Source organism: Centroberyx gerrardi, chromosome 18 (assembly GCF_048128805.1).
Source record: "Centroberyx gerrardi isolate f3 chromosome 18, fCenGer3.hap1.cur.20231027, whole genome shotgun sequence".
NCBI classification, from domain to species: Eukaryota; Metazoa; Chordata; class Actinopteri; order Beryciformes; family Berycidae; genus Centroberyx; species Centroberyx gerrardi.
Genome location: NC_136014.1, coordinates 6,418,922 through 6,442,555, shown reverse-complemented (window position 1 = coordinate 6,442,555; position 23,634 = coordinate 6,418,922). Strand labels below are relative to the sequence as shown.

Sequence of the window (23,634 nt, the reverse complement as noted above, 5' to 3'; positions counted from 1 at the left end):
ACCTATCAAACTACAACAGTTATCTTCTGTCATCAAATTTCGTGGAAACAAAAAATTCAACTCCATGCAGCTTTTTGCTGTTCGCATCGATCAGAAAACATCACATCTGTCACATGTGAAGAAAATAAATCTTAATTGGGACACCTTCACCTGCAATGTGAACGTACCCCAGTGGAAACCCAGGCTGTACATGCTTCTTTCCACCCCATTTGGTGGTGAGATGTGTACTATGTATAGGCAGCACCTGTCAGGCAGTGGACAGCTCCTAACAATGCAGCTCCTCTAATGATATTGGAGTTGATATTGAATTGTGACCAGGGGGTAATAGTGCACTATTTTTAGTATTTCTGTGTCCTTTCCTCATTATAAGACACTGTGATAAGGAGAGCTTTTCCCATTCACTGTCCAGGTTTTGCAAGCCAGTCTGGTTACAAGTTTGCTTCTTATGTTTCGTGTGCTATTTTTTAAAAGTACCTCTATGGCATCTCATACTGTGGAGAATTATGTTTACCACAGGAGAGAGAGACAATGACACGCACACACAGGAGTTTATGAGCCAGACTGTTCGTGCGCCTCAGCCCACAGAGCCCACTAGTGTGTGTTGTTATTATTATTTACCTGGTACGCGGTGGGCAGCTCCTTGCCGTTGGCGGTGAAGGAAACGAGGCCAGTGGCCAGGTCGATCAGACAGCCGATCTCCAGGTCAGAGCTGGAGCGGCCGGAGGAGGACGAGCCAGCTGCATCCGCTCCACACACCATGTAGCAGTTACTCCTCTGGACACTGCAACACAACAAAATACAAAATAAAAGTATATCTTATCTTATCTTAAAATAAACCACAAATCAGCTTGAATGATGATGGAGAACAAAGCGGAAAATAGACTACAACAGTTTCTATGCATAAAAAATTAACAAATGTAAACATGAGGAACCACAATACAACAAAGATGAATAAAATAAATCAAAGATCTTGAACCAAACTTAAGTTTGATCCCTGCTCTTTTCTTTCTTTTATGATGCACCGCATTTATTGATCTGCGTTGACTTGTTGGCTCTTGCCTCATTAAAATTCACTCTGTTACACAGAAGCTCTCTCTTCCCCCCCTTTACTCCTCTGAATACTGAAGGAGGATGAAAGGAGGATGATAAAAGACGAGTCAGTGTGTGTGTGGTGCCTCAGACTAGAATTAAGTGGTTTCGTTCCAAAACTCTGCAAATCAATTTCAGGGGAAAGTGTTGCATTTTTCAGAAGTGTTCAGAGGTACAGACGATTGTATTTTTGATATAAGTCTTAAAATCAATAATAGTTTTGCCGTCAAGCCAGTAATAACTTTGTAAAAGTACAGTAAATGGTTATTTTTTAAGGGTTGAAATTCTTCGATTTCAGGACGTGTGCAGTTACATGAGGTATATTAATGTAACTTGCTGTGGTGTAGAAGCAGCTGAAAACCATCTAATGCAAAATTCCCTGATGTTCCCTGACTGAGAGACCCAGAAACTGTATCCAAAATCTCTCAAAATCGTATGATCTGGAAAAACAATAGAAAAAGTAAGGTGCTTGCCTCTCGTGGACCCGGCCCCTCTCATCTCCCAGGGTGACAGTGACGGTTCGCGTCTTGCTGAGGCCGAAGTTTTTGCTATGGTAATGATAGTCAGGGGTGACCCAGCCCACCCACACCGACGCAGGGTCTTGTCCCGCAAACACTCTCACCGAGTGGTAGTACTGCCATGATAAACAGAATACAAAAACTCACTCTTACTGAACAGAGAGTAATCAGTGTCATTGTAATATTTTCCAGATGTCTTTTGTATGTTTGAAAATGTAAGTTTACTTACAGTTGTGATGCTTCCATAGTTGACACTTCCATCTTCTTTTGGAGGGTGACTGCAGAGACAAAAATATGGCCGCAGGTTTAAAGAACAACAACGCAGTCTTGACAACTCCGTCTGCATTTATTCCTTTTTCCTTTGCCAGACAGGGCAATTAAGAACAAATTGAGACAGAATGGTCAAATTGATCGTTGTGATATTCCTACTAGAGCAGTCACTGCACAAGAAATCAATTCCGATGCTGTGCGGCAGTGAAGACGGCGGGGAAGACGGTCTAACCTGAGCTTGTGCGACTCGTCCAGCAACATGTCGGTGGAGTGGAACTCCACGGGCATGCTCAGCCTACAGTAGACCATGTCGCTGTTGCTGTTCTGGGTGCCGAACGTCTTGTGGGTGACCTTGAGGCAGGGCGGGCTGTCAACCGTCCCGTCGATCCTCGTCACCTGAGGAGTCACAGCCAGGTGCCGAGAGCCAAGCACAAGAGCGAATCAATACAGAGAACGCTGTGTCCATCAACACCAAGAACATTCACATTAGCTATGTTTACAGGCACGGAGTAACCTGACGTTTGGCCATACTCCAGTTAAGGTCTTATTCAGGTTAAGATGTTTACATGCAGCTTTGATACCCAGCGATTGAGTATCCCTGTTGTCATGAATAAACCAGTTAACAGAATATTCCTGTCTACCTGTGGTTTCCCGCCCACAGACAGAACAACACACAGGACAATGTTATGCATGATGTTTGCATCTTGGCCTTCTTTACCTCGATGTGGGTGTGGTCCTTGGGTACGATGACAAAGGTGGGCAGGCGCTTGCTGAACCACATGGTGACGTTGCGATTCATGTTGACGGCGAAGGGCTCGAAGCCTTCCTGGAGGCCGCACATGGTGTAGTACTTAAAAGTGCTGGCGTCCTTGCCCAGGTTCATGCGGCCTATCTGGGACAGGCCCAGGCTGCACACAGGGATGAAGCCTGGAGGGGGGTAAGGGGGTGACGGTGGGGTTCCGAGTTAGAGGGAAAGGACGGAAAATAGTGTGTATGTGTGTGTGTGTGTTTACTCGGGTTAGACTGGTATAACAGGCCGGTATTGTTCTTTTATTAAAATATTTGATGCAACTGATTTTCTTTGCACATTTAATTCACTCATTTCACTGCTGAACTGTTTTTTTTTGTTTCAAATGAATTCTTCATTTAAAGGTCTAATGTACCCCAGAGTTTCCCTACCACTGAAGGTGCGGTGGGTCACCCAGCGCTGTTAAGAATTTCATTAGTCTGGGTTTCAGTGGAGAGTTTTAATGTCCCATGATGGTCTAAATGCTGTTTCAGAGGCTTTTCCACCCTGACAAGAAAAAAATTTGGGGGGGACACACTAAATATTAAAACCCATATTAGCCAACGCCTGTGTGTACTGCTGTGTGTGACAGTGCATTTGCGTGTATCTATATATGACCTTCAGCCGATACCGCATAATCCCCTGATCAAACATCATCTATAACACCACAATTAATTTGCATCACGTAACTTTCTCCTTATGTGGCATTCCTGCCCTGTCTGGTCCTGACGAATAGGTTCATTTACAGTGTAATTCCCCGATGCCACGACGGAGCGCATTTAATTGCAACATCGTTAGCGTTTGGCTGTTTACTTTGTCTTTTTTGCTGCATAACTAGCTGACAAACAAACCCCGCACATACCTCAGGAGACCGTGTGGGGGGGAAACAACACATGCAGCATAAATGAATAAGTTAGCAGCAAAGTTCAGTGGAGTATGGAGCCCTCACCGTCCTCGGTCTCGAAGTCGGCGAAGCAAAGCTCGGAGCCCTTGCTGGTGATTAGCAGCTCCCCGTTCAGGGTGAAGATCATGGATTTGTCCTCCATGTTGATCATGCAACCGACCACGTCGCCCTTGTTCCACGACCGGCCGAAGTAACGGCTGCCCGCGTGCATACGCCGACCCTGACAACAAACCAAACAAACAGAGATTATTGTGATCCTACTGAAGCTTGTATAATACAAATGCTCATACAAGCTGACAGTATATCAGAATAGTAAAATCTGGAAGGCTCTGTTAAGAAATTTCATATAAGCAAGTGAAAATTGGTTATGATACAATGTGATACAATGGTAGCCACAGGAGAAGTCCCTTTTTATATGGTCAAATTCTGTTCTGTGGACAGGTTGTGATGCATATTTGCAATGTGTTTTTGTACTGCACATAAGCACTTGACCTGGATGTTATTTACTGTATTACCTTTATCTATTGAACTGCTATCTATATACTACTTTCTGTTTTTCTTGTTCTCCATCTATTCCTAGTCATTATTTGTTGATCTCTGACTGCTGCGGCAACAATGCTATTTCCCCACAAAGATTAAAGATTCATCTCATCTCGTCCCTCACCTCTCTCTTGTATTGATTCTTATGTCTTATATTCTTCTGACTTTAATAAAATTGTACAGTGAATCAAGATGTTTTCATTCAAAACTCAAATCTTTCAAATAAGTCATTCCCAGGCTAGTCTTTGTTTCTGGTGGTACAGTACAATATGTCCTAACAGAGCTGGTTTACCCTGTATCCATCGAAGACGAAGGCCTGGTCGTCCAGTCCCAGTTCCATATCGGGCCTGCAGCCCGGTCTGGCCCAGCCGACCCTCATGTCCCCTCCACTCAGGGCCTCAAACTCAAAGTACCACTTCCCCGTCTTCACCGCGTACGTCTGCTCCACGCGGAAGAAGCGGATGGTCTCGACGTTGTGGTCATCCACCACATGGATGGCTAGGGGTGGGAGGAAAAAAACATTTAAAAAAACACACAGTGCTTTGAACTTGAGGTACACGGAATAAAATCTGGCAGTGAATACAAATGTGATATATTGTTGATTCTGGGCAGCAAATATCACAATCAAAACATACAATTACAGGCCTATTGAGCAAAGGTAAGGACAGTTTTTATTAAGCTAGGTGAGTAATGGTTTTCAGGCGGACAAATTATGTGAAATTATGCTTAATATTATACAGTATACTCACTATAAGTCACTATAATAATATAGTGTAGTATTATAGAATCCCAGCAAACGACAGCCTGCACCAATGTTGAAAACCGTCTGCTGTGGTCCATAGCTGCTACCTGCATCATTTTGTGAAATTAGGGCCTAGATACCTTTCTGATATCAGTTCAAAACAGTTCCCAAAGTTGCTTTAATGTGAATATTTACTGTGCCACAATATGCTTTGTGTTGACGTTGACCCTGTTGTCATGTAAACTTAAGGGGTTGGACTTCTGCACGTCACTATCGGTCAAACGCTTGCTGGGATACTACAACAGCCTTGCTTGCAGCTTATTACCATGCAATGGGTGTTGAATAGGTTTCATTGGCGCTAGGGTCATAAGAGTTACTCAGCATATAAAGGTCCCTATAAATTTTAAATGCAGGCAAAGGCAAGAAAAGTTTCAATCACCAAAATGGGAGTTGCAAAGATTTGATGCAGTGTTAGCAGTGTTAATAGAAACACGTTCTCACCCTCCTGGTCTGGGGGGTCGATGTCGTATCCATACCCAACCAGGGTCCTGATGGCCTCTCTCAGACTGTCTCTGTTAGACTTCTTGGTGCGCTCGTCCAGTAAAGCGTATGGCACCAGGCGAGGATTACGCCTGCTCTTCAAATCCTGCCGCAAACAGAGAAAATACACCAATAAAATAGAGCAAATATACAAGCAGAATAAAGACAAACACATAAAAACAAATAAAAAGAGCACATCTAAATACAAATTTGGTTAACAGTGAATGTAGCTGCAGTTTTTACCATTTAATGTCTATTCTGGACTGTTTTATTTGAAGGAATAGCGTGGTAGCAAAAGCTTTCTAATCAAATACATTAATCTGAATCTCTACAGATTTAATTACTTCAACAGGTCATTAAAACGTAATTTAGCTATGCTCTAATCTAAAGGCCAGGCATAGAGTAGTGATTAGATCCACACATGCCCCCTTTCAAAATGAGATGTATTTTTACCTGCTGGATGCCATAGGTCCATCCTTGTTTAATTCTGTCCTTGGCCCACACGTTGTGGGCGTTCTCGGCCAGTTTATCAACCAGAACCTCCTGACCTGGAGTCAGTTTCACGTCAGAAAGTTCCAGTGGCGTAGGCTTATAACCGTTAGACATCATGTAGCTGCAGACAACACAACATGAGGAAGGTGAAGGTTGTCTAATCATGATTCTTGAAATAGTGTAAAACTGAATGTCCTGTTCCCATTTCACTTTGGTAAAAAATACTCAAATACAGTGAAATGATGTCCCATGCTTCAACAGGATGATATTGGTCTAAATGTCACACACATAAAATAGATATTTTCTTAAAATTCAAGCACCGGTATTAAACATCTGACACTGATGTGACCAAGCCTTGGCAGAGGGCCGTTCTCTGTATGATGTACTGTATGATCTCTGTATGATGTAACATATAGGAAGAGGTGGACTGCGCTAAAATCCCCCACTGTGTCATTGAAATATGATCTGTTGACAAAGATAGGCTTCTGTAAAGCAGTAACAAGATGTCGTACTCTTTGGGAAGTTTGATTTTCTTCAGATCGTCCTCAGCGTGAACATTGATCTGGGCAACATGGCATCCCAGTGCCAACAGGGTTCTGCGAGAGAGAGAGAGAGAGAGAGAGAGAGACAAATGAGAGAATTAGACAGACAGAGGAAGACCGTAACTTACATCGATACTCAAGCCCCATTACACTTTGCCAGATGAATATGTTCCAGCCTTGAACCAGCGGAATCCATTGAGCGACTGCTGCGTTTAGAACACAGCTCATTAGATATCGATAGATCTCAGTCAATCAACACAGTTACACTGAGGACAGTAGCCAGTTTTTGGCTGTGCGTACCTACTGCAGTCGGGGCTCCAACAATATGTAATTGACAGATTGCATACCTGATCGAAGCTCCCTGTATCAGGAAGTTGCTTTATCGAGCCAAGCCTAATGTTTTTACAGTGGGATGACTCAGTGGTTGGCTCAAATAAGCTTTGGGCTCGAGACTTCTTAAAAATCAATACTGGAATTCACTCAGGAGATGCAAGTAATTACAAGCGCTGCTTTAATCTTAGCGTAATCTGCTCTCCTATAGCATTCAGTTGGGAGCAGTTGCAATTCTATGAATAGGTAATTAGATTATTTAGCAAACGGCCCGGCCTTACTTAAGTGTTTCACTAGACATCTGCAGGTTGTAGTTCCTTTCGGTTTCGGGCAGCTTGGTGAAATCCACAAGGCAAGGGTGCTGCCTCTTGTTGTCATCGCGAACCTGAGGGGAAAGCAGTCTGGCGTCATTACGGTTCATTTGGGAGCAACAACTCTGGTTACCAACATCATCATTCTGAGATCTGATTTCATGTTTGGCTTTCCTTCCTTCCTTCTTCCTTCCTTTCTTTCTGTCTATCTATCTATCCAACACAGATCTTTCAACTCCAGCAGACGTTAACGACAGACAAAAAGACACCACAGACAGGTGTGACAAAGTGCGGCTCGGCATTAACAAAGATGAAAACCGCGCTGCAGCTGAACCTTTCTGCGGCGGACTTTGACAGATGTGTTTTTTTGTTCATTTTCCCCGTCGAATAATTCGAGCCGCAGGTGTTGACGTTTTAATGAAGCGAAGATAAGCCCAATTCAGTTCAGAGGAGGGGAGCCGCAGCGGCGCGAGGCTCAGCTGTCTGCGAGAGAGAGAGAGAGAGAGAGTCGTACCGAGAGGAATTCGCCGCTGTGCCCGGACTCTCAATAAGACGCTGCCAGTGAAGCGTTCTCTGATAATGGACTATCTTCTGCTGTTGACAAAAGCTAATAGAAGCGAGGTGCACAAGAGGTATGAGGAGGACACGTTTAGGCCAAGCACTTGGATGCGAAACGATGAAGCCGTATCCAAGTTTATCAAGATTATCATCGCGGATCCCTGCCAAGTATGTGCCGCTTGTCCAAAGATGCTCCCGTCTAGGGTTAGGCACAAGGTCACTTTGAGCTCACAGGAGCTTGTTAAAGCAGAATTAAATGCTGAGCAGCTGTTGGTGCCTAAATATTGTCCTTAATAAATGATAAGGCCCAGGTCCCCCCCCTGAGTGCTGCTTTCTCCCAGCCTTAATTAATCTGGATGTCATACTCTTGGAAGACGAGACGCTCATTAAGTTTGTCAAACGGCCGCCGTGGCGAAGGCCTCGGTGGGAAATGATTCTGTGATAACCGCTACAGTACAAAAGAGCCAAGGTGTGTGATCAGACTCCTAACACTCCGCCTGTTCTGCAGTGAGCCGGCAAGGGAGAGAGGTGGAGGGAGGGAGGCGGAGAGAAAGAGGGATAGAGGGATAGAGGAAGGGAGGATTCAAATCTCATGGGATGTACTGTAGGCTAATTGCAGTTTGCCATCTCCTCCTGAGCCACATGTTGGGGAGTTTCCATCTGCACAGTAAGCAGTTTCTCATCTGACAAACAAGCCTAATAATAACTCGGGATCAACCAGTGTGTCCTGACTAGGATCAACTGATATGGGTTTTTGAAGGCTGATACCAATATTTTTAAACTGACATCACCAATAGCCAATATTTTTCGCCTTTGAATTTGACCATTCCATGCCAAAAAATCACTATATTCAGTGTTTCCCTAAGAATTAAATTCCTGTGAGGGTGGAAAAGCCTCTGAAACAGCGTTTAGACCATGTAAATCTCATTGAAACCCATATTAATTAAATTCTTTTAGGGTTAGCGGCTCTTTAAGGAATTCAATGGGAGCGGAAACTCTGGGGTACATTAGGCCTTTCACTGAGGAATTAATTTACAAAAAACATTTCAATGAATACATAAAATGTGCAATAAAAATATAAATATTTCATTGCAGGTTTTACAGAGAGGTTTTTATGTAGCGGTGGTCAGGGAGGAACCTCCATCCAATATCTGACTTATGGCATGAAGTTCAAAAAGGACTGAGATATTTGGGTTAATGGGTCATTAACATGTGGTGTTACTATGTGTTGGAAGTGGTGAGGGGTAGCGGGTTTACCTTGCCGTAGGTCCAGCCCAGTTCGATCTTGTTCATCCCCCACAGCTCATGGATGTTTTCTGCCAGCTTGTCCCGGACGTTGTCCAGGTGAGGGGGAAGAACAATCTGGAGAGAGGGGAAGGGAACAGATGGTTTGGTTGGACCATAAAGAGATGCCAACGAGCCAGCAACTGAAAACGGTATTCTTTTTTTTTTTCTCCTGACTATGCAATTCTTATATTCCTGGGGATCATTGTAAGTTTCACATTACTTTGGATTTCAGTACAATAGCAGCTACTGTAGCAGTCCCACACCATGCATCTATCCTGAAACTGTTCTGTATCAGTGCTGCAGGAGACACTGTACACAATACTTTCTTGAATATTATACAACAGTTATGTACAGAAACACAAACATTATTTCTTTCAAATGACATGGAAGTATTTCTGACACATTCTAGTGGCTGAAAAAAAAAAAATCAAAACAATTCCTCATAAAGAAGGAACAGCAGGCCAGCAGTACTGCGGCAACAATGAACGATTATATTGGCTGCAGTCGGTAAGTGTCCGATTACAAAATACTGTTATAATTGTTGGAAAATTTAATATCAACAGTAAATTACCTCAATCTTGCCCACATATGATTGCTTTGACATTTCTTCAAGGCTGGGGTGAATTCAGTTTTAATTCAACCAATTCAGGAAGTGGATTTTCTTTTAATTTTGCCATGATTTGCCACAATTTTTTACAATGCAAACCTGCACTCTGCACTATTTTTGGCCTTCTGTAGAGCTGTTAATACAAATACGATGTACATTTTATAGATCCTGTATACAGTATATGCTGTAAATTCACCTCATTGTTGTCTTCATATTCTCATAATCTCTCATTTGTTATGTTTTTATGTCTTTTCATAAGGCATATATTTCACATTTTGGGTTTATATTCATATCATACATATTTGTAATTTATTTTTTATTTGTGACAGTATTTGCTATTGTTGTGATTGTACACACCTTCATACATGCTGCAATTCATATATTTTTCATACTTTTCATTCATATATTTCTCAGTCAGTTGTATTAGGTTTAATTCCCTCATTCCCTCTACTCTAATCTATATTCTATTTTCTTTGCTGTATCTTATCCTATTCCCAGTGCAACAACCCAGTTTCTTCATTTAAGTTTCATCCTATCTTATCCTACTTTAATAAGATGAGTTGACCCCAGTCCTGGGTTCCTCTGGTGGAGGCAGCGCCCTCACCTGGCTGGTGTCAACAGGAGTGGGGATGAAGGAGGCCTGGGACAGGAACTGGGACGTGCCCAGCAGGTCGCGGACCCCCTCATGGTCCCTCTTGTACTCCTTCACAGGCTCGACGTGCATCTTCTCCTTGGGCAGTAGCGCCTCGTAGCACGGAGAGTAGCCGGCGGGTGGCAGGAACTTGAAATCGCCATGGCGACCGCCCAACAGGAAACGGACCCTGGGATGAGATGATTTAGTCTGAACATATTCTCACCTATGATTCATACAACATTGTAGTTTTTCTCACAGTACTGTTTTTTCAAGTGTGGAAGCAATGAATGAACAATTATTCTTCCTAATGTAACGTAATCTAATGTGCCTGAGTATTTTTTTTAAATCACTAATTTTACTTTTACTCAAAAATGTTATGACTTAAGTCGATTACAAAGTAAAAATTTTGTACGTTCTCCATAAGTACTGCATCAGAAACTGTGGGAAACAAGGGAAAGTCAGTGAATGTGATCACATCCAAACTCATTTAGATTTACAGTTACAGTTACAGTATGATGGTGAAAATAGAGGACTGGTCAGTACAGAAACCATCATTTGTAAAGTTTTTTCAAATTCAAAGAACCTGGTTTGAACTCTGCCCTCTCATCCATTTTGCAGTGCATGGGAAATGACCTTATGTAATAACATTCTGGTCTTTACGTAACTACATACAAATACATTTTAAAAGAGCTACTTTTTACTTTTTCTTAGATACATTTTTAAACCAGCAATTTTAGTCCTACTCAAATAAAATGTAAGCAAAGACAGCACTTCTACTTGAGTAGGATATTTTGGTACTCTTTACACCCCATGCCGTTACATAATACCAGGCATGTAGTGGAGGGTAAACCCACCTGAACTCAGTTTACCCACTTTTTATTTTCAGAATAGCGTCTACCCACATTTTTAGACAAAAATCTTTCTGAAACAAATTCATGTTATACATCATAATACCTAGTATCAAACGTATGTACGTTACATAAAGATAGACAAACACATTAATGCTTTTCTAAAAATAGAATTGATTTTATATTCCTGCTGGTGTTTGTTTGCCTCATGATGATCATCGACTGGAGGTCATAGTTTGCCCACCTTTTAATTTACCACTGCATCACTGCTTTATACCTAAAGCTATCCAACTCAGCAAGCTCACATATAAACACAGCCCCAACAAATCAGCACAGCAATCCCTTTTCATTTCATCCCCTTAATGCTAAACGCCGAGCCTTACTTGACACCTGCAGAGAAGCTGACGACGGGGAAGAAGAATCCGTCGGTGTTGAAGTCCTCGAACATGCCCTGAACAGGCTGCCCGTTGATCCTGAAGGACATGCTGGGGGCGCCCAGATCCAGACAGCAGCTGACCACATCGTCTGAGTTCAGCAGGTGCTGGTTAATGGAGGCCACGGCCCGGGGGATTCGGCCTAGACAGCAGAGAGGGGAGAGAGAGAGAGGGGGGAAGAGAGGGAGGATGGATGGCTGTTACATCTGCAAAGTCATTGGGAATGTAGGGCAGGATGATGGGCGAGGGGAAGGAGAAGAGAGGAGAGGGGAGTGGAGTGGCAGGGAGATGGGTGATGAGCGTTTTAGCAGGGAAGATGTGAAACGGAGGAGGGAAGGTGACGGGTGCTTTAGCAGGTTGGGCAGCAAAGGGAGGGGAGACAGGTGTCATGCTTTTAGGGAGAGAGGAGAGAGGAGGAGGCATTGAAGGGACTTAGGGGAGGTGACAGGTTGTTCAGAGTGGAAGCAAAGGAGGGAGGGAACTAGGAAGAGAGGTGTGTTAGGTGGAGGCTGGATGGGGATTTTTATGTCACTGTCAGTGCTGCGACTTTGCCCTTGACTAAGCGGAAAATCAAAACAGCGACCTAGAGGCTGGACAGCAGGCTCCTGTGTCATTTACAGTAACTTCTGCAGGGCAAAGTCCTTTCAAGACTTTCCCTTTATGCATAAAACTTCACTGATCAGGTTACTTTGGATAATAAAAGTTGAGTATTTAAAAGACTGCTTTACTAGTCTACTTTGTTATGTAACTTCTGCCACTAGCTGAATCATCTTGATGCAGTAAGTCCCACCTAACAGATGCTCCGCGTTGGTTCAAACAAAAGAATTATTTGCAAGTACTATCTGACCTGGCTCCATTTTAAGAGTGGGACTTGTATTTCTCTCTGTTTTCCTCCATCCTTAGATATCCATTCCTTCACTCCTTAAGAGTACATACAGTATATGAGCAACCAGATTTGGTTCAGTCCTTACAAAGATGCCTACCTGACCAGAGGTGAAGTCCATCAAAGCTGTAGGAGTAGAGGTCATCCCCCACGCCGTTGCCCCCCCATCCCTCTCCTCCTCCGGGGTAGGGAGCGTAGCCTGTAGTGTTGGCCCAGCCGACCCGCAGGTGGGACGGCTCGCCGGTTACAAAGTGGTCCACCTGGTCAATCATCAGCTCAAAGTACCACTTCTTATACTGAGCCGAACCCTCAGCCACACCCAGGAAGATGTTGGGCCTCATACTGGATGTGAAAACAACAAAGAATAGGCTTGAATGATACAAACTGTACTGTATATAGTTAAATAAAAGTTAATCCGAAAATAAAAGGCCATTGAATTAGACCAGTTGATACTTGCATGTGTGACACAACATTGCTGTATGCCCAAATTTGGCCTGAAAATGTGGCTGTATGTCTTTGAAGTTCTACAAACATTTCTCAGAGGGAGAGCTGCTCTGCAGCACAAGTTAGCTAACTGGCAAACTTGAAAGGCAAAGAAGGAACGGTGGTCAAAGAAGAAAAAAGAAATGTAAATGTAAATGACTTATTTTTTCAGTCATTTTGACCATTCCTGATCTTTAGACAGCTAAAGGCTAGTATGGCTACTTTGAACCTGGAAGGTCAGCTAGGCTAACCAGCTAACCTAGATTACTTTTTTCAGTTAGTAACAAGAGTGCTAAGCTTCATATTTTCTACCTCCTCTCTTACCCCTTACCTATTTCACTGGACTTCAGTCTATGTTACTACTTCTTGCAAGAAAAACTGTGGTTCTTTGGCCCCGCCCACTGAGGTCTAACTCAACCAATGAGATTATTTCTGACTCCAGAGAAGCTCTGCCTCTGAGAGATGTTTGTAACTAAAACATGTGTCCAGTGTGTCCACATCTTTTTCCCACTTCCCACTCACTTTTCCTATACATACATTGTAATCATTATAATCATAATCATGCAAACAAATAAGTAAGCAAAATCGTTTTTTTTTTATGTCCATACCTGATACTTAGCATATACAGTTAGTGTCAAATGAGAACCATGTCTTATACTCACAGTAAACTAATCACACTAATCATAACTGTTAAAATGCCATAGCAGGACACAACTACTTGCTGGAATTATTGTTTGTGGCTTGCATTGCAGTGCTTGTAAAACGTGAACTCAAATGTTTCGTTACTGAGTGCATGTGTGTTAAGTGTGAAAAAGCTGAGTCATTGCTTTTAACCATCAAGACGTTGCAACGGTTATTCCCACATGACCTGAATGCAGCATCACTGTCCTTTTTCTTTACCTCTGAACATCATTGACCAGTCGGGTCTGAAGGAGCAGGTCCCTCTTGGGAAGCAGGTTGTCACAGATCAGATTCTGATTGGTTCTCACTGCCACCCCATTGCAAACACAGAGGGAACACAGGACGTCCAGAATCTGAGAGAGAGAGAGAGAGAGAGAGAGAGAGAGAGAGAGAGAGAGAGAGAGAGAGAGAGAGAGAGAAATATCATTGGACCCTCTCTCTCATGTTATCTGCTGACATCATGGATAACACTCTGTCAGGTGTTTTTCTCTTTCCTGTGTTTTTCTCTCTCCTGTGTTGCACAGATAAAAGTGTCTTCACACACCTCGAGATGAATATCCCCACCTTATATCTCAGCTAAATAAACAGCTGCTCAGTCACATTCTGGACAGGCAGACGTCAATGCTTGTAGCATGTAGACTAGCATAATGGGCCATCCAGTCTATGGGCCATAGGATTCCACCTGCCACTCATGATCAACAGCTGTTGTTTACGAGGATGCCCTTGCCTGCTCAAGTGCCATTTGCAGAGCAAATACTGAGAGACTGTGACATTTTAACACTGCATATAAAACACATAGCTGGAATGTCATCAAAGACAACAAAGTCATTTGATATGCGGCAGGTTAACACCAGCTAAGATCACAGCCATGACAAAGATTTAAATAAATTGTTTCTAAATCCAAAAACAGTGGTATAGCTTGTTAGTTTGACCTTGGTTTTAACAGTGATTGAGGTTTTCTGAACTGACATGAGCTTACATACACTATGTAAATCCTTTCTGAGGCATTAACGTCTGTGTGTGGGGTTTAGCTTTGTTGTTCTCACCCAGAGGAAAGAGGGAGGAGAGAGGATTTGGGGGCTCAGAGAGAGGGTAATGCCTGTTACTGTGGGCTTAACGTCAAATTCTGTTTAGTCTGTTGAGAATGCCGCTGGAATTTATAATAAATGCAGAAGAAAGTCATAAAAAGCGAAAGCCCTATTCGCACAGGGTTAGAATCGGAAACGCATTTGCACAGGACAATGAAATTCTATGAAATCATTGGTGTCACAAATATAAGGTCAAGATTTCGCTATTTGGTATTTCCTGATTTAGCAAAGCAGAACTTGAACTTGCGGCAAAAATGCATTCAAAACCTTCCTGTATAGATTCCACTACTGCCTACATATGTCATGACACAAGGAAGATAGAAATTGTGCATCTAGAGGTATAAGAACAAGAAGAAGAAATTCAATTCGCCCGGGATTAGGATTATCAGGGGACTTCTGTCTAATTTGCACTGGAATTTTTACTTTGGAGATTCTGACGGAATTAAAATCACCAATAATCTTTGCAATTATTACAAATTGCTGGACCTCCCCAGGTAATATAAATCCTATGCTAATAGGGCTTAAGTGTATTTATGTCGGTGAAAGGGATATAAGAAAGGTTGTCATGTGTAGATGTATGTTCAATATGCATTTTCTGAGTTGCACACATTTGTACAAGCTGCCAAGTACAACCACAATCTTCTACTGTTGAACGCTGAAGACACTTCTCTAACCTTTCGGCTACTGTCCCTCTATTTCTGCCCACCTTGTGGTTGCGTCCATGCTTATAGAGCAGGGAGATGATGGACTTGATGTGCGCTTTCTGGATGATGTTCAGAGCCTCCGGACTTTCAACCAAGATACAGTGGAGGACTTCCAGGATTCCTAAGAGGTCGGAGATAATATTTGTCATTTTATCAGATCATCTCTACATTGAATAGACCACATCTGAGCTTCAGTTTAGCGATTACTGACAATCTGAGGGCTGGAGGTCTCTGTTTCCCATAATACCTGAGGAGGATTCCAGTCTCTCCAGCTTGCTGACCAACCAGTCCAGGTTCCGGGAGAACTGGGTGCAGTTGTTCCTGTTCCCACGGATCAGGGAGGCTGGACAAAAGGAAAACATATACATGAGGTTTGGTAAAGAGATGGGTGGTGGGTTTGAAGAGGTTAAATCAGATCTAGGCAAAAAGACTTAAGTCATTGGCTATCTTAAGACCCTTGCAAAATACTTAAATGTTAGATGATGTAATCATGTGGACTGGAAATACTGAGCAACAAGCATGAGGTAACAATGTTTTATCCAAAATGGATGGATACTGTAGGTTTATAGAGGACAGAGGTCCCAGGAAGGGATTTCAAGTTCCAGGAAGAGTTTTTGTCATTCCACCTTAGCAAAGCATTTTCTGCCCACTCAACCAGTCTAATAACCTAGAGACCCGGAATGTCATAAAATTTCCAAAAGTTTGACAAAAACATAGGATTATAGCAAACGTTAAAGTCATTGTGTGACATCCCGGGTCTACAGGTAGACATTAAAATTCATTGAATGTGTGGAACCACCCGGAACCGGCTTTAATGAAGTCTCTACGTGACGAAATGAATGGTAAAAACTTTGCGAAACCACTGCGAAGACGGAGGCTCTATTAAAGGTTGAGGTGCATTCCCTTATGGCCCCGTCTCTGCCACGGCGGTGACATTAAGAAGTCTCCTCATTACTTTACCGTCTCATTTTTCACCATTAAGATCCAGGGACACCGGACTGATAATGCCCGCGAAACAATTTAACAGCGCTTGGTGCCAGAGGAATACTGATGGGCGTCTAATCTCCCTTAATTCCGCCCTTTCAGGAAAGCTATCCGTCAATACTAACACGTGGATAGAGAGCCGCACCATGAGACAAGGACAAGGATGCTCACTGTGAATGATGGGAATGTGAAATTAACAGTCAGAGACGGAGGGGAGAACCTGAGGCTTCGCAGGCTACAGACAGAGAGGATGGTTAAAGGTATACACCATGTTTCTGGGAGATTGGCCCATTGGTCAACTTGAAGTGATGACAACATAGACACCAAAATCATCCATGTGGCCCAGTAGATCATTGGCTACGGTGCTCCAAACACTTTAGTGAGTGATAGTAGGCGACTAGCATTATTCAAAGTAAGAAGACTGATCTTTAAGTAATAAAAAAGTTGTTAGTGGCCTGTAGATTCAAACATGAATTATCATTAACTCAATATAGCTGATGTAACCAGGTTTATTTTTGGAACCATTTCAGGTGAGCAACCACATATTAATCCTCTGCGCAGTGATTTTTAGCTGTACACACTCTCCCATCGCCAACCACCTTCACTTCCTCTGAAAACTAGGAAAGTAGTCCCTGCTAGTGTTAGCATGGAGCACCGGAGCTAATGATCTAACAGGGACACATGGATGACTTTGGTGTCTATGTTCGCATCACTTAACAGGTCAGTGGACCAGCTGGCCAATCACCCAAAAACTTGTTGTATTCCTTTAAATAGGCCAGTGGGGTTGGCATGGAAAGGAGAGCAGAGGAGTGGAGTGCAGAGGAGAGGAGGTTGGGACAAACATGACTGCTGCCCAATTCATCATGCAAACCCCCACCGCACTGACTTTGCATCCTTGGGGGTGACCCTAGTGTTTGGTTAGCGGCGGGAAGTCTGGAGTGTACTCAGTGAAGTGTTTTCTGTGGGTTTTGTGTGTGTGTGCAAGTACATTCTGGGGAAGCGATGATGAATACGAGGGCAGTCAAGGTGAGCCGAGGGGAAGCTGTTGATGCGAAGGCCCCGATGACAGCGAAACAAACTGCCCAAGAAAAAAAAGTTGTCCAAAAATAAAACTTTTGAGGGTCACGTCTTTAGCGGTTGTGACTCAACACGGGGCCTTGAGAGGGCGCGGCTAATGCCGGCGCCGATGACGGCTGACATTTTGTTAATGAAGCTCGGAATAAACAGCCAAATGCTTCTTATCATGTCCACATTTCTCTAGAAGGATGTGGCCTAAGAAGAAAAGCAGGGCAGATCGTGAAAGAGCAATATGAGAGGCGTTTATTTATATTTGCAGTGACTATCTCTCTCTCTTTCTTTCTCTCTTTCTCTCTCCACTCCCTTGTTACAGATGATCACTGCCGTGTAAAAGCTTGTCACCGGCTGTAAACTCCAGATGAGGCGTAGAGGGAAGAGGAGTCGGGATGGAGGGAGGAGGGAGGAGAGGAAAACGGGCGAGACGAGAAGTGCGGTTGAAAGGCGAAGACGAGGGTGGCTGCAGAAGATTAATACTGCATGTCTACCCCGGGGTCAACGGATGACAGGCCCTGACAGACGATGTGGATATTCCACGTGAGCCGTCGCTCAGGCCTTTCGCTTACCCAAGAGTTCATAGAGGAGGTTGAGGATGTCCTTCCACGCCGCGCCCGCCTCCTCCCCGGCCATCTCTCCGAAGTGGGCGGCGCTGTTGTACAGGTTCATCCGGTCGATGCATTTGGACAGGAGGGCTAGCATGCCCTGAGGAAATAACAAGATTATTACCTCGGAGGATCCGCTATTTGTCAAGTAGATCTGTTTTCGGGCGACATGCACTGAGACAGAGAAGATCGTTTTTTAAAATGATTGAATAAAAACCTTTTCACTAGTGCTGGGTGAATATTAAAGTAGATTTTCCCTCACACAGCATTACTCGTACACATTGATATCCTCTATCTCAGGCCAGTGGTATTCTTAGTGCTAGTGTTTCTAAAAATTAAGGGGGGGCCTTTTCTGTAGAAATCTTTATTCATATTCCACTTCAAAATCAAAATCTTGCTAGAGCTCGGGCGCTCAGAACGCCTCCACCTCGTCTGCTCTCACCTCCTCTTTGAAGAGGTCTTGTCGTTTGATGAGCGAGCGGAGGAGACACTGTTTCTCCTCGTGCTCCAGCTCCGAGTCGGGCTGCTTGAAGTACTCGATCAGGTCGTCCAGCGTCTGCAGCACCTCCTCCACGTACCCGGCCACCGCCGTGCTCTCGCCCTCCATAGTGCTGTCCAAAGCCCTGGGGGGCAGAGACAGGAGAGAGAAAGAGGGAGAGAGTCAAGCAGTAAAACGAACACACTGTGTATAGGGCTTTAGAGGAGTAGCCTCAGCGAGCATTTGACGGATGGCGAGGTGCAGGGAAGATTGAGGTTTTTAGCTCTACAAACATTTCTCAGGGGCAGAGCTGCTCTGGAGGCAGAAATAATCTCATTGGTTGAGTTGAACCTCAATGGGCGGAGCTAAAGAACCACAGTTTCTCTGGCTAAATGTTAGACTGAAAACCAGTGAAAAAAAGGCAAGAGAGGAGGAAGCTAATATTATGAAGCCTAGCACTCTTGCTACTAACTGAAAAACTGCAATCTAGCCATACTAAGTTATCTATGTTAGCTAGTTAGCCTAGCTGACCTTCCAAGTTCAAACTAACCAAACCAGCCTGTAGCTATCTAGGTAAGCTAGTTAGCTAGCTGCTGACCTACAAGATCATGAATTTCATGGTCATGAACAATGAAAAAAAGTCATTGCCATTTATATATATTTATATAGAGTTCCTTCTTTGCCATTCAATTTTACCAGTTAGCTAACTTGCCTTCTGAAAAACTGTAGTTGTATGGCTCCGCCCACTGAGGTTTTACTCAACCAATGAGACCTACTTACCTCCAGCGCAGCTCTGCCTCTGAGAAATGTTTGTAAATAAAACTCCAATCTACTCAACATCAACCAATATAAGCACAAAATATTCACAATATGATATTATGGCACGGTAAAAATTCATATTAAAGCAGCTTTGGAAATTATGTTCTAAAATGATATCAGAAAGATATTTAAATCCTGATTTCATGAAATGATTGAGGTAGCATCTATGGATGACTACGTCTCTACTGTCATTCTGACACTCTATTTACACAGGTTTTCAACATGGCTGTAGGCCATCAACATTTACAACGTCAAAATGCTTGCTGGGAAATCTGAGGCTTGTAAGGGTTTTTAAAAAGATTTTTTTTATTCATTCATTGAGCTACATTGCTGCTGGCAGAAGTGAGAGAGCGAAAGAGAGCTGGAGCTGATGTCAGCAGATACTGACCTATGGATGATGAGACAGAAAATGAGGGTGCTGCGGTGATAAGTGTTCCCATCAGGGGGTGAAGGGTGGGGGATAGGTAGGTCAGTGTTTAAGTCTTCCAGGTTTGATGCAGCACTATTATTCCATTCACCGCAACTAAAAAAGCTTTCCAATACCTATATCTAATTCTTCACAGGAATAACACTGCAGCAAACAGTACCAGTCGCGTTTTCTCCCTTTCACTTCGTGTGTGTGTGTGTGTGTGTGTGTGTGCGTGTGCATGCGAATGACCCCCTTCCATTACTTGATGAAGTTGCTGAAGAGGCGCGTGGTGTTGCGGATGATGCGCGCGGCCCGGGACTCCTCGTGCTGACAGCGCTGCAGGGTCAGCCCATCGTCCATGTGGCCCTCAGAATGCAGGCAAGCCTACGCCAGGACACACACACACACACACACACATATATATCATAATGTTAGCATTACATGACCACACACCACATTTATCAAGCCATAACAGCACAAGGCATCAGTGGTGAGATGCATCATTCCCCAATTCCCCCAAGTTATGTCAAAATCTGATCAATAGCGTCTGAGATATTGTGTGTGATGGCTGAATGGATGAAAAATTGAACGGTTACATGTTTTTATCACAGTTCATGACAGATTCATAAACACATATATGACCACAAAGTGTAGTCAAAGCCTTATCTCAACATTATTCTCTTAACAGATAGAATTGTAAAGATATTCTAAAAGCTATTGATCCACAAAAGCTGCAGTTTTTAATAAGATACAATCAGTACACAGCACAGCACATGATCCTACATAAGAGCTATTAAGCTTCATCGGGGTTAAGAGCAGACAGCGAGTCTCCTGCAGCTAGAGGGTCTACACCACCGCAGCCTGCTGAAACCCGATTCCCCATAATGCAACAGCATAATCAGATCTACCGGAGGGGGCCGGGGGGCTGTAAACTGCAGACTGACCGTTACCTCTCCGACATGTCAGGCACATCGGCGCGGTGCCAAGGCTTGTGGGGACCGGCCCGGGCGCCAGCGTGAGGTGGCGTTTGATGTCCCTGGAGGTGCGCCCGGCGATCAGCGGCGCTGCTCATGCCGACCTAATCCCCTCCTCTCTCACCCAAAACTAACTGTCACCCTCCCCCGTGGGTCATTAGCACATTTACATGGTGCTACTGCCTCGCGTGTGCAGACAAGGAGGGAGGGGGGGGTTCAAATGGATAGCTCGCCCTCTGCTTTGATTGGGTGTGATGTGCTCAGTTGCACTGGGCTTTGAGGTGTTGGGGACAGGCTGTCCAGGATCACGCCGTACACAGAAGGTAAGCAGATTCAGACCATATCCTTATTTTTATATCACTAAGCAACAGTCCCGGGGTTGGTTCATTATTATACAACAGGTAGTTTCAACCATGTAATCTGATTGGTCTCCGACATGCTCCAACAGGGCTGATAATTCCCACACAGCGCAGCTAACTGTGATTTAGCAAAAATGGAGAGTTACTATGGAAACTCTGTGGTGAGCAGTGAGTGCGTTAAGTACCTTTCTTTCTGTCTGCTGTTTTTTTATTCATATGTATGTACACTAAGGCACTTTGATTGAAGCTTCTCTGTCCTGCCACACACACACACACACACACCCTTGATTAACTGTCCACCATTTGAAATAACATTTCTTACAATGCCTGAGTGAAAAGTCTATTCGATGTCAGTGTGTATTTGAATGGCTCAGTGAAAAATATGTGCTGAAGCAACGGCATTTTCCTCTCACCCTTCTTTTCAGGGGTCCTAGGCGGGACGATTTTGCGTCGGGCGCCTGGTAGGACAGCCACAGCCCCGTGGCCACGTGCATGACGAAGCACACGGAGTCTCCGTACTTGATCTCCGGCACTCCCATGCCGTCGATGTCCCGCTTCGCGCCCGAGTCACCTTTTTCCTGTCGTGTTCACACCCGCACACACACACACATACGCAAACAGACAGACAGCGGGACACGCACGTGCACAGGAACATGACAAATGAAGATATATTGTGATTAGATGGTAATCAGAGAGGCAGGTTGAGGAGAGTGCATTCATTGGCCTGCGGGGAGATTGCTGCCGGCCTCATTAGCTCCGCTACATTTATGGCTCAGTAGAGATGGAGCGATGCGGCTGATTACAGTCGACAGCAGGTAGCGGGGAACACATTAAATGCCAGTGTTCAACATGGCAAAGCATTGACCTTTGTAGATACAGGAGCCGAGCGACGCCGGGACGTGTGGACAGTGGAGGGAGGGAGACGGTGAGGAAATAAAAAGAGTTTTCCCAAAGGAGCGTGCGCTTCTAAACTGAAAAAAACATTAGAGGCAAACAAAAGAAAAGATCTTTGACAATAATTAATACCTATCACCACTTTCAATTTCAAGTTACCCATGTGCTCCTTCTTCAGATGTATTTTTAGCAGTGGGAATGTATTTTTGGAGAGTATGCTATTAAAATGGAAGAACCCTAGAGAGAGTGAGAGAGAGCGCAAATGAGAAAGGAAACATGTTAGGGTAAGAGAGACGAAATGAGCAAAAGAAGTGGAGGAACATGAAGTGAGGATATAGATATGGCATGAAATATGTATAAAACCGCCAAGGCATCATGATAAATGTCCCTTGACATCCTAATTAAAAATGGCCGGTGGACAACATGAATGTTTGCTGCAACATTTACAGCGCTGTCTAATCAGCGGCTGTGAAAAGGTCAATATGTTGCTGCTGGCCGGGAGCTCGTTAAGAGCTTACAGACCTGTCTCAGGAGTCTTTCATGAGGCAGTCCAGGGAAGATATTTTGACTCTTACTTAATGAGGCGACTAAGAACATTTTCTTATTTACATCAGCACCCTGAGGGAGGGTGCAGATGGGGTGCCAAAGGGCACCTCAGCGCTAGTTGTGAAAGTATAGAACTCAAAATGAGTGCTGTGACACAATGGAGACGAGAGACAATTCTGGTCGTATTAACATTCATACCAGCATACTGTGTCAACTTGAATAGTCATTTGGCCGGTACACTTAGGGTGGCTGTCACAAAATTGGTAGTGTTGTCATGGTGATGAGTATTACTACAGGGCACAAAGCACTGAAAGCTAAAAGATTATCATTCTTTTCTTCTTCTTCTCATGCAGTTGTGTTGAAATTTATCAGTAAATGTAGACACCTTGGACATCCCTTAAGACCTTTTACAAATTCTTAGAAGACACTTTAACGCATATAATATAATGCATGCATATAATACACCAAAGCAGCAATTAATTCAATAATATTTCAATTTTAAGAATTGGTTTGACAGCTATTCCCACAATCTTCTTCCATCAAAATACATTGTGCAGGCTAGTAGCAAGCATTATGAACCAATTCTAAAAAATGAAACTAAAACTAAACTGTTGAAATTAAGTGTTTCTTGTTGGATCGCTTTTATGCCTAACGATTACCTTGGGTCATTTGGTGGATTACTTACTAATGATTCATAAAAGGTCAGAAGTCATGTTCTACCAGGTATGTGCCATTGCCAATAAGCAAAACCTTTGGTACGATGTTCGCCAGGCCAATTGAAATTCCAGGTTTTTGAGCAGGTCTTACTAACAATCCTCATCACATCATTATCAAACTTCTTTGGCAGCCATCTCAGATTTATCCAAGGACAGAGACGGAAGTGCCCTCTCTATCCATTCTAAGTCTGTAGGGAGCGCTGACCTTGGAGGGCCTGAAGCAGAAGGCGGTGGACTTGGTGTCGGACTTCTCTCTGTCCTGCAGGACCAGTCCGTGGTCCTCGGTCAGGGCCAGGTAGTGGCCGGTAGAGAGGTGGCGTAGTCGGAAGGCCTGGCCCCAACGGATGTGGCTGCCGCTCCAGCTAAACGGGCAGAGAACAGGGGTCACAAATATGTTTAACTCAACCAATGAGATTGTTTCTACCTCCAGAGTCACTTTGCCTCTGAGAAGTGTTTATAGAACTAAACCTCCCATCTGCAAGTGGCAAGTGCATGTCATCTGAGAAA

At 43.8% G+C, this 23,634-nt stretch overlaps 1 protein-coding gene across 1 annotated transcript in view; it reads right to left on the bottom strand.

Moving 5' to 3' along the window:
* ryr3 (ryanodine receptor 3) overlaps positions 1 to 23,634 on the bottom strand; it is a 123,393-nt gene that overhangs the window by 65,984 nt on the left and 33,775 nt on the right. The window contains 23 exon segments of the mRNA XM_078289846.1: positions 619 to 781; positions 1,563 to 1,723; positions 1,837 to 1,868; positions 2,090 to 2,273; positions 2,596 to 2,804; positions 3,614 to 3,788; positions 4,401 to 4,606; positions 5,352 to 5,496; positions 5,844 to 6,003; positions 6,395 to 6,478; positions 7,036 to 7,139; positions 8,881 to 8,985; positions 10,122 to 10,338; positions 11,383 to 11,575; positions 12,417 to 12,658; positions 13,700 to 13,833; positions 15,275 to 15,393; positions 15,520 to 15,615; positions 17,897 to 18,032; positions 18,375 to 18,555; positions 19,901 to 20,022; positions 21,385 to 21,549; positions 23,333 to 23,489. Of these exon segments, the coding sequence (XP_078145972.1) occupies positions 619 to 781; positions 1,563 to 1,723; positions 1,837 to 1,868; positions 2,090 to 2,273; positions 2,596 to 2,804; positions 3,614 to 3,788; positions 4,401 to 4,606; positions 5,352 to 5,496; positions 5,844 to 6,003; positions 6,395 to 6,478; positions 7,036 to 7,139; positions 8,881 to 8,985; positions 10,122 to 10,338; positions 11,383 to 11,575; positions 12,417 to 12,658; positions 13,700 to 13,833; positions 15,275 to 15,393; positions 15,520 to 15,615; positions 17,897 to 18,032; positions 18,375 to 18,555; positions 19,901 to 20,022; positions 21,385 to 21,549; positions 23,333 to 23,489 (3,490 nt within the window).